Source organism: Dasypus novemcinctus, chromosome 16, assembly GCF_030445035.2.
Source record: "Dasypus novemcinctus isolate mDasNov1 chromosome 16, mDasNov1.1.hap2, whole genome shotgun sequence".
Classification (NCBI taxonomy): Eukaryota; Metazoa; Chordata; class Mammalia; order Cingulata; family Dasypodidae; genus Dasypus; species Dasypus novemcinctus.
In genome coordinates this window covers 42,066,974-42,083,432 of record NC_080688.1, presented here as the reverse complement: position 1 = coordinate 42,083,432, position 16,459 = coordinate 42,066,974, and the positions used below count along the sequence as shown (strand labels likewise).

At 41.1% G+C, this 16,459-nt stretch overlaps 1 protein-coding gene across 1 annotated transcript in view; it reads left to right on the top strand.

The window, feature by feature from the left end:
* KCTD1 (potassium channel tetramerization domain containing 1) overlaps positions 1-16,459 on the top strand; it is a 101,237-nt gene that overhangs the window by 51,916 nt on the left and 32,862 nt on the right. The window contains 1 exon segment of the mRNA XM_058277567.2: positions 2,400-2,578. Coding sequence (XP_058133550.1) covers positions 2,400-2,578 — 179 coding nt within the window.

Here is a 16,459-nt window from a genome sequence, read left to right as displayed (position 1 = left end):
GAGCGGGTTGGTTATGGGACCCACTTATGGCCATATTATCTTTTTAATTGGACAGGGAGATAGATGTCATTCATTCTTACTGGAGCGCATTCATAATACTTTACCCAGTATTCCACTGAATCTTTACAAGATCATTTTAGTTTTAGACCAATATGCTCTCTTTCCTGATGGGAATGGCCCTTCAAGCATTTTCCTTCCCAGTGCTGGAACTTTAGATGCATTAACACAAATTACAGCCCTCGCACCTTTTACTGCCTAAGCCCTTATGACACTAAGTGTGGCATAAGCCTCTTAAATTAAGAAACAGCCCAAATGAGAAAAGTGGTCTCACAAAATCAGATGGCTTTAGATATTCTCACTGCCACATAAGGATGTGTCATGATTGGTACCATGTGTTGTATTTACATACTTGATGAACAGGCTAATGTTTCTGATAGTTTAAATCACCTACAAAACTCTATCCATCATACTGGATGTCTAGGTCTTATGGACTCATTTTCCTCCTAACTTATTAGCCTGCCCTCGCTGTGGACCTGTACTTTTCGTTATTTGTTTATCCTCACTGTACTTGTTATTTGTTTATCCTGTTGTTGTTTGTATTGTAGTTGTGGTTCCCTATCCCAATATTGCCAATTCTAAGATCTCCCATCTCCAAGCTCAGGGATCTTTGTGGAAGAGGTGGCATAAAGATAGAGTTGTGGGACAGTATGGATTGTGGCATAAGTAACTTAGCATCCTCCAATTCTTACTGCCCTTTCCTTAAATTAAACTGCAAGTTAGATTCAGGTGGTCATAAGACATACCTCAGGACACAGATGCCTGCGATTCAGTAGCTCCTAAAGACAGTAAAACTGTAACTATCTGACCCTTTTCTCCTTGTATAAATAATACAAACATCTTTTATTGTAATGAGCGCATTCTGTAGAAGTCAAGCGCACCCCCACGTGCCTTGATAAATATCTTTAAACATATATGCCTATAATCTTAAGCAAAGTACTGCATTATTTTAGATTTATGCTTATGCTTCACTTGCACATAGCAACCACAAAAGACCCAGCTTCTCGATAGGTGTAGTCAATCGAACTGAGAACTGCTGCCTTTCCTCCCGCCACTGGGGACAAGGACCCCACGTAAACCCCCTAATAAATGCTCACTTACATGCCAAGCTGGACTTGTCTGAGTCATTCTTTGGTCTATCTTATCCCTCTTAATTCAGTGGGAAGCTGTCATTTTACACAGCTCCTCACTATACTCAGGACAATACATAAGTGCTGCTTAAGTTTCTTTCTCAATTGTAGACTCTAAATATTTGACCGCTTTGTTGAATCCCAGAGGGCTGACTTCACTTGTCTGTGGTTTGGGCTCTAATTTAAAAGCAATGAACCATGTTTGGATAGTGCTAGAAATATTTAGCTTGTAGCCATGGAAAGGATGTAACATTTCATTTTCTTAACAATACGGTTTCTTACACATGTTCTTGCCACCACAATGTGATATCCTCATTCTGCTCTATTTCCTCACATGGCACCTTTGCTTGTGTGACTACACATTACTGCCTCAACATCTGCCTTAATTCCACTTTGGGAGCCTGATTTCTTCCAGGAGTCAACATGTACAACAGGAACTTGCTCATAGTTCCTAGGCACATATTTATCCCTTGAGTATACCCATTTCAAAGGGTCCCCTAACCTACAGTCTTCTAGGGAGAGAAACAGGGAAGAAGTGTGGGTTAACTTGAAAAAAAAAATCCACGGAGCAGGTGTAGCTCAGTGGTTGAGCGCCCACTTTGCATGTATGAGGTCCTGGGTTTAATCCTCGGTACCTCCTAAAAATAATCTGTTGACTGATAAATTTGTGGTGCCTGTTTGGTTGCTCTAATGCATGAGTTGATAGTTACATCTTCTTTTTCCTGGTTTGAAAAAGAGACATTTAAGAAAACATTTTGCAGAGCACATGTGCTCAAGGTCTGTATTTATTTTCAGTGCATAGCAATGAGGAAGTTTTCAAAGGGAAGGATAAATCACACATATTTTATTTAGATGCATATTATTTTAAGTGTCAATTATGTTTTCATTTGGAACAATGAGTATTTCTCCACTTAGTGTTTACCAGTTGTTAAATGCAAGAATTCATTACGTTAAGAAACTCTCACAAGTCTTAGAATTATTCAAAATGAACATTAGTTCAAGTCCTTGATTCTGAGCAAAAGCATTCCTTTTCTTTGTTATGGGACTTATTATTCTAATATGCATTATAGCCAAAGCAAGAGCTTGCTGATTTTCCAGACGTTATTAGCAAATGATTATCAACGGTTGTTGCAGGCTTATTCTTTATGATGTGTGTTTCTTTTCTCTTCACTGGAGGAAGAACAATGTCTAAACTTGCTTCTCTCTCTGTAGGACAGTCGGCCCAATATGTCAAGACCTCTGATCACTAGATCCCCTGCATCTCCACTGAACAGCCAAGGCATCCCCACCCCAGCACAGCTCACCAAGTCCAACGCACCCGTCCACATCGACGTGGGTGGCCACATGTACACCAGCAGCCTGGCCACCCTCACCAAATACCCGGAGTCAAGGTAATCGGGAAGACTCAAAAGCCAGACTCATGAGTGCAGCACTTGATGATCTACCTGTTTTTCCTTTGACTACTGCAGCAATCTGGCCTCTCCCAGGCTGCGGTCGGGATCTAAAAGCATGCTTGGGCTCCCAGGTCACAAGGCTTCCCTCGGCTGCTGTGAGTCAAGATTTGACCCCAGTTTAGTCAAGCACATGTAAAAATACGACAGGAAAATGGAGTTCTATGGTATTTTGCTCTCTAAAAATCTTCATATTTCTCACTATATTACAAAAAGGAGGCTGATTTCTTGCCCTCCCCCTTTCTTCTGGAATCTTCTTCTAAAGCACATTTTCTTTTGATTCTTAGAATTTTTTTTAGTAGATCAGCTGGCCCACCAACATGTGAACAAGAAAAAACGAAATTAAGAAAGACTCTTATCAACAAGGCAGTATATTTAGAACAGTATGTAAAAGGCCAGGAAGCCAAGATAGTCTTGTTAAAAAATTAAAAAGAAAGGGGGGAAGTGTGTGTGCCGTGAAACTTTCAAGCCAGAGGAATAAATGTATAAATTGTATGAAGAGGGAGGATGATTTACAAATAGGCAGTATAAATTTATACTTATGAGCTATCCCCTCCCACGCCCCCACCCACCCATTTCTAAAGGAGTTCTGAAGAAATAGCTTACTTTGCACACTGGGACAGATCTAGGGGCGATGCCCAGATCCTATGAGTTAGTTTAGCTTCACCAGCTGTGCATGAGCTCACGTGGGCTAATGTCAGGAAACAGAGGCTCTCTTTGCTTGTTTCTGCTCTGAGGAGGTGGAAAAGCACTGCTTAGATTTCCGAAGGGCAATTAACGATATTGGTTGCAAGAATGTCTTGCAAAGTCACAGACACCAAGTAGCTTACCACCTAAGTGGATCGCAGTGAGAGGTCGCCGCCATCTCGATAACTGCATGAACACTTTTTTTGAACAAGTTCATTCTACTACTTTATATTTTATGAAACGATGTGAACGCTGGTGAAAAGAAAGATGGAATATTTTATCTCAATTTCCAGATTTAATTATTTCTACAATCAAAATGCAATTAAAAAAATAAATTTCTACTCATTCAATTATCAAAAATCCTCTAGATTTCTAAATTATCCTGTCAGTCAGTTATTAGTATTATTGGGTCTCCATCTTCTCTAAGTAGCATCGTAGTAGATACTAGAAAACCATGTTTACAATGGTTATGTTTTTCAAGAGTAAATATAAGTAGTATTCTTAGGTTAAAAAAAAAAAACTCATTTCCAAAAAAACCCTATTTCCATTCCTTCCAACTTTCTGCTCATACCAGGAAAAAGTAGAAAACCTGGGCTGCGTCTACAGATGAACACTTAATTCTAGGAGGCAAGTCGCCAAGTGTACCTTGAGAGTCAAAAAGCAAATCCTCATCTGTAGCAAAATTCACTGGTCTGGTGGCCTTTTGCTTCAGTTTGCTTCTTTTTTTTTACTGGTAACATATGTACAATATAGAATTTCTCATTTTAAATAACCTCTTTCAGGCATACAATTCAGTGGTATTGATTACATTCACAATGCTGTGCCACCATCACTACCGTCCATTACCAAAAGTTTCTTCCATCATTCCAAACAAAAATTCTGTACACATTAAGCATTGACTTCCCCCATTCCTCTCCCCTCCTCACCCCACCCTCTGCCCTGCCCCCGTCCTGCTCCCGGTAACCTCTAATCTACTTTCTCTCTCCATGAATTTGCATATTGTAGTTATTTCATGGAAGTGAAATCATACAATAGCTGTTCTTTTGTGTCTGGCTTGCCTCATTCAACATGATGCCTTCATCCCTGAAGGGTCATCAAGGTAACCTTTGACCTCCTGCTCCCACACTCCTTTGCACTAAAACTTCCCAGCAGCAGTTTGAACTACCTGAGGAGGGGCTGGGCAGGAAGGGAGAGGGCCCGCCTCTGACCTGCCCTGTCCTGCACAGGCTCCCGGGGGGAGGCGTGGGGGTCTTTCGAGGAAGGGGGTGAGCACCTTTCTCAGCTTCTTCTAGTCCCGCACCCCCAGGAAGGGTTGGAAATGAAGGACATTTTAGACCTTTTGTTTTTAGTCTTTAAAAATAAGTCTGTAAAAAAAAAAAGTCTGGAAAATCTGGGGTCGGGGGGGGACAGATGTCACATATATCAAAACTTCATTTCTTCTTTATGGCTGAATAGTATTACATGTCACAATTTGTTTATTCATTTGTTGATGGACTTTTGAGTTGCTTCTATTTTTTTTCCATAGTGGCATGGTTGTCAATAATGCCACTATGAATAGTGATGTACAAATGTCTGATGGAGTCCCTGCTCTCAATTCTTTGGGGTATATATATCTACTGGTTGGATTGCTGGATCAAATGGTTATTCTACGTTTAACTTCCTGAGGAACCACCAAACTGTTTTCCACAGTGGCTGCGCCATTTAACATTTCCTCCAACAATGTACAAGGCTTCCTATTTGTCTGCATCCTCACCAAAACTTATTTCCTTCCTTCCCTCCTTCCTTCCTTCCTTCCTTCCTTCCTTCCTTCCTTCCTTCCTTCCTTCCTTCCTTCCTTCCTTCCCTCCTTCCTTCCTTCCTTCCCTCCTTCCTTCCTTCTTCCTACCTTCCTTCCTTCCTTCCTACCTTCCTTCCTTCTTTCCTTCCTTCTTTCCTTTCTTCCTCCCTCCCTCCCTCCCTCGTTTCTTTCTGCCATTCTAAAGGATGTAAAGTAGTATCTCATTTTTTTAAATTTGAATTTCCTGTTGTATATCTTCTTTGGAGACATGTCTATTCAAGTCCTTGACTCGTTTTTTAATTGGGTTGTTTATCTTTTTGTTGTTGATTCGTTTGTTTTTTATTAAGCACTAGATTTTTTCCTGGTGCTCACTGCAGCTGGATGGGACTCCTCCCACTGACTGTTGTCCTAGTGGGGTTTTGCCCTTTGTGAGGCTCCCCAGGGTCCCTTGGCCTTTTGGCAGTGGTGGAAGGTAGAAGGTTAGTGGATCTATTTATTCAGTTCCTCTCTCTCAATTGGTTACCACTGTAATTATCTTGCAACTGCATATTATTAGATAAGAACCTCAAATAGTGCCTCATTTGAAGAGTTTTCTTCAGTCCTTTTCATGGATATTTCCCATAGTCCACTTTTTGTTCCTTACTGTCTGCATCCTCAAACGTGCATCAAATTCCATGGATTATTATCACTGTCTGTGCTGTGTCATTTGGTAGCGGTAGCCACTAGCCACTTGAAATATGACCTGTCCAAGTTGAAATGCCTTGTAAGTATAAAATGTACACAGGATTTTGAAGACTTAGTGCAAAAAAAAGGTAAAATATCTTACTATTAATTTTTATATCATTTCATATTTAAATAATATATTTAATTAATAAAATATATCATTAAAATTAATTTCACTTATTTCTTTTTACTTTTTAAAGTGGATACTAGAAAATTTTAAATTATTTATGTCTTGATTTATATTTCTATAGGCCAATGTTGAACTGTGCACAGAATGGTTTTTAAGAATTTTAATTAAACCCACACATCCCCCAAGCTGCTACTGTATACATCATAAATTGAATTTCTCCTTCACCAACTTAATTAGAAAGATAGACTCATTCATTTTCCTTGTCCGGTATTTCCCTATGCTTCTTTGTCACCAGTGGGCCACAGTTTCATGGAAGCAACACCAAAAATAATTTTTGATTCAGTAGTCCAGAGCTGGAATGCCGGCTCTGCCATTTACCTAATAGTTGTTTGGCCTGGGATAGGTCTAGCTTCAGAGCACCTGTCTTCCCTCCTGTAAAATAGGCCCAAATACATCTTTTCGCAAGGTTATTAGGAGGATTAAATGTGATTATGGAAAGCATGCCGTGGCACTGTGCCCACCCCATCGTATTTCCTTTCACTTAATCTTCTGCCAAACTCAGCAATTATTCCTTTACAAACTGCCTTCCAAATTACACGTATATCCCATTCTTTCATTTCCTAGACCAGGGAACAGCCTTCCTTCTGGATACTTGCCTGGATCACTGCAGCCTCAAGGAACTCTTCTCCTGCACCTTCTGCGCTTTTTTCTTAGATATGCCCACCACGGTTGCCTTTGCTACCACCGGCACAGAACTGCTTTATCGTGATGAGATATTTTTAAAGCACCCGGCAAGACCCTCTGAAATGAGCATTACAAAGTGGCCTCTGTTTCTGTTGCTTGCACCTAAAGCATATGACCCTGGTCAGATGACACATGTCAAGAAGTTAAATTGACTACATGTTGCTTTGCTCCCTCTTGGTTTATTATTATTACTACTACTACTATTACTACTACTTATTTGTGGGTTTTGTTATGTTTTGTTCTGTTTGGGTTTTGGTTTTTCCTTGTTTCTTTGAGTTCTTTTGTTTTCTGATTTTGTTTTTTTCTTTATGTTATTGAATGTTCATTTCAAAGCAACAATCAGCTTTGTGGAACCCAAACACAAATTTTAGTAGTCGAAGAGGCAGAGAAGAAATAGTTCTTCAGACTTTTCTCATGGGTGTCAGATGCTTCTTCCAATTTCTGAGAAAGTCTCTTGTATATTAATAACCCTTTAGGGATAAATCCTAAAACGTCATGTTGTCCTTGACCATGGAATTGCAAGTAGTTCCAGTTCTAGTTCTCTAGAGTCTCAGGTGCTTCAATTCCTTCTCTTCTCTGCTCACCTGTTGGGCACCCTCGTCTTCTCTCCCTCCTTCCAGAGCGGAGAAGGGCTTCGCTTTGTTATTGTTTTGTAAAAGACTAGTAGTTTAAAGGGACTGATTTGTATGTAACAAATGATCTTAAAGACTGTTTTTCTACAATTTCAAAAGTCCTGCAAAGACTCTTTACTTGATTTAGACCGTTCTTCTAACTCTACTTGAACTGCCTTCTTAGCTAAAGTCCACCTTTGGAACATCATCCTGGAATGTGGTACGATGGCCTGACTTCCCTGCTGAATATTAAAAGTCCCACGCCCAGGCCCTGCCCTAGACGAATAAAATCGGAATCTCTTGCTTCTCCTAAGAGATCCCGATTTCCACCATCTGGCTTTGAACAGTTCTAAAATGTGTGATCCCTCCGAGTGAAGGTAGGCCCCTTCTTTCCCACAGTGAATATCTCTTGCTATATCATAATGGCCATTTCACCAAAAGAAAGTATCATTTGATCTTCATTACTTTAATTGCCAAGGTTATCAGTGGTTCCACTCTATGTGTGTGCTGCCCCAGTGCTTTATTCCCTTGGCTAGCAAGTGAAAATTGAAGTTTTCAAATTAACTGGAGTATTACATACATCCAGGAGGTAATCTGTCTTTACCAATGTTTTATGTAAGAGGCAAAACCATTTTTTGGAGGTGTTTATGACACAGAGCCTCATCTACACTGTTTCAGTGATGATCACTTTTCCCTCTCAAGGATCTAGCCCTATGATTCCAGTTGCTATTTTGAATTGCAATCACAAAGGATTAAACCCAGTTCACATTTGCAATAATTTTATATCAAGTTAAAAAATCAAAATTATATACCATCAAGAAAAGATTGCAAATGGTTATACAGAGAAGGTAGAACATATTTTATTTCATAGTTAGTAGCTTGATCTATAACTTGTAAATATCTAGGCATCTGGTTGGTGGGCCTCTATTTGTACTTTTGCCCCAGACCCTGCAAATTTTAAGAGCAGACCTGATTATATTCCTTCAAAAATCCAAGGCACCCTTTATTAAGATCATTGATAACAAAAGATCTAGGTTTCTGAATAAATTGTCATAAGTAATTAAGACTGATACCAAATTACATGGCCTCTAAAATCTACTCTTGACACTCTGAACTATCTTTTTAGGCACACATGCATGTAATGCAATAAGGATGCAGTTTCTGCTTTAAAAAAAAAAAAGACATGAGGGGAGCAGATGTAGCTCAAGTGGTTGAGAACCTGCTTCCTATGTACTAGGTCCCAGGTTCAATCTCCAACTCCTAAACAAACAAACGAAAAAAACCAGCTCTTGCTGGAGAGCAAGTATAGCCAGTGGTGAGCACCTGCTTTCCATGTACAAGGCCCTGGGTTCAATTTAAAAAAAAAAAAAAAAGACAAGTGTGAGTTCAAACTTAGGTCTATTTCATCTTTTTCTGTCATCTCAAACAAAAACAGTATTAACAACAGCTGTATTCATGGTTACTCAGAGGCAGACTTTTTAAAACCAGGAAGTGGGCTCATACTGCTAATTAGCGGAACCTGACCAGTGGTAATAAGCCAGGGTCTTAACTAAAAGAGCAACCTTTGGACCCAGAAGCAAAAGAGGAGAGTTATGTTGAGCCATCCAGCCTGACAGATTGACAGAATTTTTGTATAGTTTAACCCAGGACATGAGTTAACTCCCACATAAGGAGATTATGCCAAATTGGGCTCTCCTAAATAGCAGCAGAGTTACTAAGCACACTGGCATATTACCATTGCAAAACTCAAGAGCCTCAGCTTCCAGCCTTGAGCCGACACCCATGGCCACCCAAGGGGTGTGTGTACACTTGAGGACGTGTGTGCTCTGCCAGCAGGGTTCTGACTTCCCGTGCTCGCGCTCAAATGCGTTAGCCAGGACAGGATGGTTGATGTGGAGCTGCACTGAAAACCACGTCAGCTGAGTGCAAGATTAAGGATAGGACACCAGTTCTAACGTTTGGATTTCCATGTAATTGTTGCGTGCCAGCCCAACGCTGTGTTAGGGCTGGGGAAACGGTGCTCCAACTCTTTACAACTTCACCGGTCCTGCTGAACACCGTGGTACCTAGACGTGGGTGGGTTAGAGTCGTCAAGCGGTTCCGTGTTTCCGGATCTCAACAACGGTGCCACAAAATAAATGTTTTCTTATGTGTCAACAGACCCCCTGAGATTTCTTTCAGAATTCTTGTATGGCATGGCATGGAATGCTTTTTATTATAACCTGCTCTTTAGATCAGCATATTTTGTAATTCCATGTTTCTATCAAGTTAAAGTCACAGAACAGGCTGAGGGTTTTTTAGATGAGTGGAAATCAGCCTTAGAGTCTCCGCACAAATGAAAAGAGAGAGCATAGCTTTGCTGCTGTGAAGACTCTAAAGGAAACACATAAACGATAACAGTGAAAATAATGGTGAGCAATTTTGATTAGTAAGACTGATCTTTTTAAAAAAAGAAATTTAGTTTATGGAGGGATTTAAAAAGGAAGAAAAGCACCTGGGAAATGAAACATGGAAAGTTTCTCCAGGGTAATGGGAAAATTTTCCTCTTCTCTTTCTGTTCTTTTCATCTTATGATATTGCTTTTCCACGAATGCTGTCAGTTATATAGGCAAAGAGTAAATGAAACTGCCTTCAAAAGGCTTTTCTTTCTAATGCTGAAACTTGTTTTTCTATTTAGTGCTGAAACGCCGATCCTTCAGCAACAAGCTGCATGTCTGGTGGATTCAGCAAACTTCCTTTGCCATCAGGGAATGAACTAGACCTAGCTTTTAAAGTAATCCCACTCACATCTTGTCTTAGAGCATATTTTAAAGAAAAGATAGACATACAGTGCCTGTTGTTTTCCCTGTGATTCATCCAACAAATTTATTGTGTGTTCCCCACCTTTGGCCTCTTGTAACTTAAAAGAGTGGGAGGAGGACCCAAGGGGGAGAAGAGGACAGACAGTAAACAAGTAAATAATCGGTAAGCAATATTTCAGTTAGTAGTAAGTGCTATTTTTAAAAAAAAGAGCACACAGAATAAACAGGTCTCCTTTGGGATGTAATTTGACCCCTATTTTAAGTCTAAAGATTACTTTTTTTCTTATGTATTTGTTTGAAGAAGCACCTTTATTTCTTTATCTAAATGTCACAGACAAAATCTAGCTTGCCATTTAGTCTAGATTTAGAAGCAGATCTTTGCCACTTAGGTTTCACAAATCCCACCTGATCTTCTGAGCTCTGTTACTTCGTTTCCTGTCATCTGCTGTGTGGCAGATGTATCAGTTCGCCCTTCATCTCGGCGGGAGGCGAATACATGCTGAACTCTGCTTTCTGGGCCGTGGATGCGGAGCAGCTCAAAGCAGCCCGTCTTTACATCTCCTTACTAACATAATCACCGCGATGCTGTTTCTGATAAGCATGTTGTTTAATTTTGCAATTTTTTGGTCACCAAAGTTGTTTGATTGTTTTTGACCAAAGTAGGGAGTTAAATGATGTTGAAATAAAGCCCTTCGGAGGCAAATACTAGCAAGACTTGCCTCATCCCTCAGCCCAGCTCCCGCGTTAGACGGAGGGAGAAGGCGAGCCCTCCACCCCTGCCGGCTTCTCGGCTCGCCCCTGGCACAGCTGTGACCGTCAGGAACAGTGCTGATGGGCCTTGTTCTCGGTTCCCATTAACGTCTCACTTTCCAAGAGCTCGACCTCATCTCAGACAGAAACCCTCTATCTAGAGAGTGCTCTCTTACTTATTTTCTATCCTTGTATTCTTGGTACCTAGTGTTGTGTCTAAAACACAGAGAACAGGAAAGTGGACTTGGCCCAGTGGTTAGGGCGTCCGTCTACCACATGGGGGGTCCACGGTTCAAACCCCGGGCCTCCCTGACCGTGTGGAGCTGGCCCATGCGCAGTGCTGATGCGCGCAAGGAGTGCCGTGCCACACAGGGGTGTCCCCTGTGTAGGGGAGCCCAACGGGCAAGGAGTGTGCCCCATAAGGAGAGCTCCCCAGAGGGAAAGAAAGTGCAGCCTGCCCAGGAATGGTGCTGCCCACACGGAGAGCTGACACAACAAGATGACGCAACAACAAAAAAGAAATACAGATGCCTGTGCCGCTGACAACAGAAGCGGACAAAGGAAAACATGCAGCAAATAGACACAGAGAACAGACAACTGGGGCAGGGGGCGAAAGGGAGAGAAATAAATAAATAAATCTTAAAAAAATAAAATAAAACACAGAGGACATTTGATAGTTTGCTTAATTTATGAATTAATGACCAGATAGATTATTGTATACAGAGGTCAGATCCTCAAAACAATGAAAGGCAAATAATTGAGTGAAGCTATTCCCCGGTACCTCCTAAAAATTCATAAAAAAAATATGCCCTTGGGAAGCGGATGTGACTCAAGCAATTGAGCTCCCGCCTACCACACAGGAGGTCCCTGGTTTGGTTCCCAGTGCCTCCTAAAGAAGAGCTGGCGCAGCAGGCAGTCATGGCAAGCTGACGCAACAAGATGATGCAATAAGAGACACAAGAAGAAAAACATAATGAGAGATGCAGCAAAGCAGGGAGCAGTGAGTCCTGGTTCCCGGTGCCTGCTAAAGAAGATAAGCAAAACAGAAAGCTGATGTGATGGGCAGGTGTGGCAAGCTGACACATCACGAGACTCAAGATGAAAAACATGAGAGACACAACGGAGCAGGGAATGGAGGTGGCTCAAGCAATTAGGCGCCTCCCTCCCTCATCGGAGGTCCAGGGTTCAGTTCCTGGTGCCTTCTAAAGGAACAGGGAAGATGAACAGATACAGCAAGTGCCAACAACGAGGGGGTGGGGATAAATAAGTAAATAAAATAAATCTTTTTTTAAAAAATGCCCTCTAGGGAGCAGATGTAGCTCAAGTAGTTGAGTGCCTGCTTCCCATTTGCAAGGTCCAGAGTTCAATCCCCAGTACATCCTAAAAATATATATGTATAAATGTATATATACATGACCTCGAATCCTCTGCCCTAGGTTGTTTTTGTTTTTGATTTTTTAGGAGGTATTGGGGATTGGACCTGAGACCTCGTACCTGTGAAGCAGGTGCTCAACCACTGAGCTACACCTGCTCCACTGCCCTAGGTTTTGAAACACCAGATCCATCAGAGTCTTTAGGTACTCGCACTCAGCAAATGCTTGATGAATATTTGTTGAATGTTGGAGGATATTTCCTTAGTGTTTCTCTCAATGACCTGGAATAACTTAACCGCCATTGGTCTGTTTCAGCATAATGGTTAAATATCTTGAATTATCGGGTGTTAGGGTGACTTTAGGACTTAACGGCAGGTCAGTCCAATCTGGGCAGATACCAGAAAAGGATTTCCTAGTCTAGTTACCCTGAAGGGCAAAAGTAAGAAGAAAGGGATAAATCAACCCAGTCACACCTGGATACACAGGGACCAGGCTGACAAAAGGGTGACACCTGCTTTCAGAATGGTTTCCTCCACAGTGTATACTTCCTCCTTAATACCCTGGCGTCAGGGTCACCTTGGGATACTTGAAAACATGCAGATTCCCAGGGCCCCACATGCTCTTTACTTTATCTTTGCTGGTGTGAGGGAAATCTGTAGTTTTAATTAGCACTAAGTGATTCATATGCATCTCAAAGTTTGTGCTGCTGATACGCAGAGAAACAGGGAAATGAGCCAACTTGCAAGAGTGTGGGGGCAGGGCTGGTGTGGCAGGAGACAGTTGTCAAAGCAAGGCTCTTGGGATCGATGCGATATGGTTCCTTTGGCTTGGGACAAGAATGGCGGCACTTGTTTTTCATCTGTCAGGATGAAAAGTGACATTGGCAATGCCAGGATCATTTTTGCTCTGTTTCTTATCCTATTTTAATATTAATAATTCCCTTCATCATAAAAGAAAGCCCTTGTGTTAATAAACTGTCAGGTCCATTAACTTGTTTGAAAAAATTATTTAGTAGGTATGTCATAGAAGCTTCGGGCATTCTCTCAGGAGGTTGAGATGTGAAAAGTATGCTCCACTTTACTGTCTTCTTGAGAACAAGCCTGTTGTCCACAAAGTAAAACAGGGCCTAGAGTTTAAAATGTTATTTCATACAGCCCAGCTCACAGATCTCTTTTCAGGGGCTGGCCCTGGCTTTTCAAACCCTGTTATTTCTGTCTGTAATGGAACTGATTGAGGTTTAGTGCTCTGCTTGAGAGCTTCTTTATGGCAGTAGAGGGCCAGCGTTAAAACATTTTAGATGAGCTTCCAAAAGACAGGCTACATCTTGGCCACATAGAGAACTCTGAGGCAGGAATCATTACATCCCACAGCAATGTTTTTGTGTCTAACGTGTAGATCTGATATCCTCTTCCCAGGACACCATGAGTGACTTCATACAGATGTGAAATTCTCTTTGTGTCTAATTAGGAAGCACCTTCCAAGGTCAAGACAACATGAAGGGCCCATGCTATGTGTATCCTGGGCTGGAATAAAACAAAGTGCAAGTTACTTTCAAGTGTGGAGTCTTTCTTATTCAGCCAATGCAGAAGATAAAAATTTCCCCCATAATTACCAAACAGAAGGATTTATTCACAACGAAAGGAAACATGGCATTTTAATTTTGAGTTAAAATTAAATTTTAAAATGTGAGGACTTAAAGTAAAAACAAAACTCCTGTGTAGTATCAGAAAGTCACACTGACAGATGTCCTCCCATTGGTCCACTAACCCATAAATGTCCTCTGGGGAAACCCAAGGTGTATTAGTAAAAGACTCACATTCACCACCTCTGCCCACTGGTCTATTATCATTATGTAAGGACCCTATTAAAATGCCATTTCTCTTCATTAAATGAAAGATTTATAGCTTCAGATATATAAATTACCAATTTTCAGCTTCTGAGAGATTATTCTAAAGAAGCAAGGAAATAGAGAGTGGCAGCAGGCCATCCCCAAAGCAGCAAGCTCCCGTGGGTGCACAGCCTTCTGTGCTGGCCCTTGAATGTGCACAGGACCTTCCTGGTGGGAGAGCAAGTGTGTGTGTGTGTGTGTGTGTGTGTGTGTGTGTGTGTGGAGGGGGTGTCGGGTATACCCCTGCACAGTAGCCATTCCTCACATAGTCATATTCCAAAAGCAGACACCCGGGAGCTTCAACCTGGTGGCAATTGCATTTGCAAAAAAAAATGTTAAAAATCCATGTTTTGGGAGATGTAGCTCAAGTGGTTGAGCACCCGCTTCCCATGTACAAGGTCCTAGGTTTGATCCCTGGTACTTTCTAAAAACAAACAAATGAAAAAAACCAACTCTCGTTGGAGAGCCTAGGTAGCTCAGTGGTTGAGTGCTTGCTTCCCATGTACAAAGTCCTGAGTTCAATTCCTAGTACCTCCTTAAAAAAAAAATCTTATGTTTCAATCCTATAATTATGTCAGCTACTTGTTGGCCTGCCTGAATCTAATCAAGATGCTGTGTCAGGGGAAATGACATTGTCACCAGGTAATGGTTTCCTGCTGCTCCGTAAATGCTGCATGTCAGTTTGCTTAGTAATGACATTGCTGTTTATCTTTTTCAGTGGTAATGATTATTTTCACACTTGTGCAACTTTTCTGATTGTGTTCCCCATATTCAGAAGATAAATTCAACTGTGCGTAACAGCCAACCACCACTTCCGAACAGTGGCAAACATTGCCAGGCAGAGAGGGCATCCTAACTGAAAGGTGTATTTCAGCGTGCCCAAACTTGTTTCTGTGATTTGGGCTGAATGTGTTCCAGAACTCCCACCCAGCCTCATTAGGATTAGCTAGGCCCCTCCCCTGTCCAAAAATTGATTTGTAAAAAAAAAAAACAGCTTAGAAGGCCTGGAGGGATTTAGAGCTTACCTAAAAAAATGAAAACTCTTCTAGTTGCAAAGTGGTGGAACAGTCAATATTTTAAAAAGAGATTAAAAAAAAAAAGAAAAAAAAGGATCTTTTAAGTGAAGTGTATCCCACCAAATCCATTATCTTAGGGGCCCTAAGGAAGGTACTTTATCAAAACATGAATATTTTGGTGATACACTGCAGAAGGAATGAGATGGCATTGAAGGATGGAATTCAGAGAAGATGGTTGGCTGCATTAAAATGGCCTGGAATAAATGTCGTAACAGCCACACAATCCGAGGGAACTGTGATAAATGTGAATGAAGTTCCATTCTTTCACCCTGGCCAGAAGACTGTGATGATTTAGAAAAGGCTAAAAGTGAAGATCCAGGGTGTATTTCCAACTACACGGCTTGACAGGCTCCTGACTTATTTGTCATCCTTTATGTAGATGTTAAAACTTAGTGAAAGTTTTTATTTGTAAAATGAGCTTTGACTTTAGTCCACTTCTCACCCAGGACTTCCAAGTGAAAAGTTATGGGAGCAACAGATAATAACAGATAATAGGAAGCAAAGGTGTCAAATCCCTATAAAAACTTTCTGACTTCTGTATACAAAGGAAGAGGAAAAAAGTTGTTGGTATTATTAGCATTATTATTAACATTTCTTTAAATGTTCTGCAGGTTAGGGCATGGTTCAGGGCTTTTTTGTTGCTGTTGGAAGGGGTAAGGAGAAATAGCGATAGATATGCATATCACATAGTCTGCGGAAGGACCAGTGCGGTGCCTGGGTAAATTCTTGAACTATGATAAACCAAGCGTAAGCCCGAGAAGGGCATTGACTGTTGCACAAGACACACACCTACAGAGAGAGCATTGTTAGCGGGATGTGGCCACGGGCAGAAGGCTGTCAGCAGCCGCGAGTGTTGTTGCCCAACCACACGAACCTGCGGGTGTTGTCTTTGAAACATGAGCTGATAGAAACTTACTATTTTTCACATGTCACTTTGATTTGGCAATCATTTAAATATTCTTGAGAAATCTTTAAACTTCTCAGCTTATACAGCCAACCAAGCACAGCGTCCATTGTGATTTGAAGACACAACTTAGACATTCTTAAAAACAAAAAGACCTTTGGGGTGATAGGGACATTTTATATATTCTTTAAAATGTTTATATATTTGTTGAAGCTGTGTAAATGGGATTCTTGCCCAATCTTCAGCTTTCTTTCCCTCTTTTAAGAAGGTATAACTCACAAATTCTGAGGCTAAATCTCCTCCTTTTGGCTTTGCCATCTTAAAGCCTAATTTCTGAATGCGTTTTTAAGCTTCCCG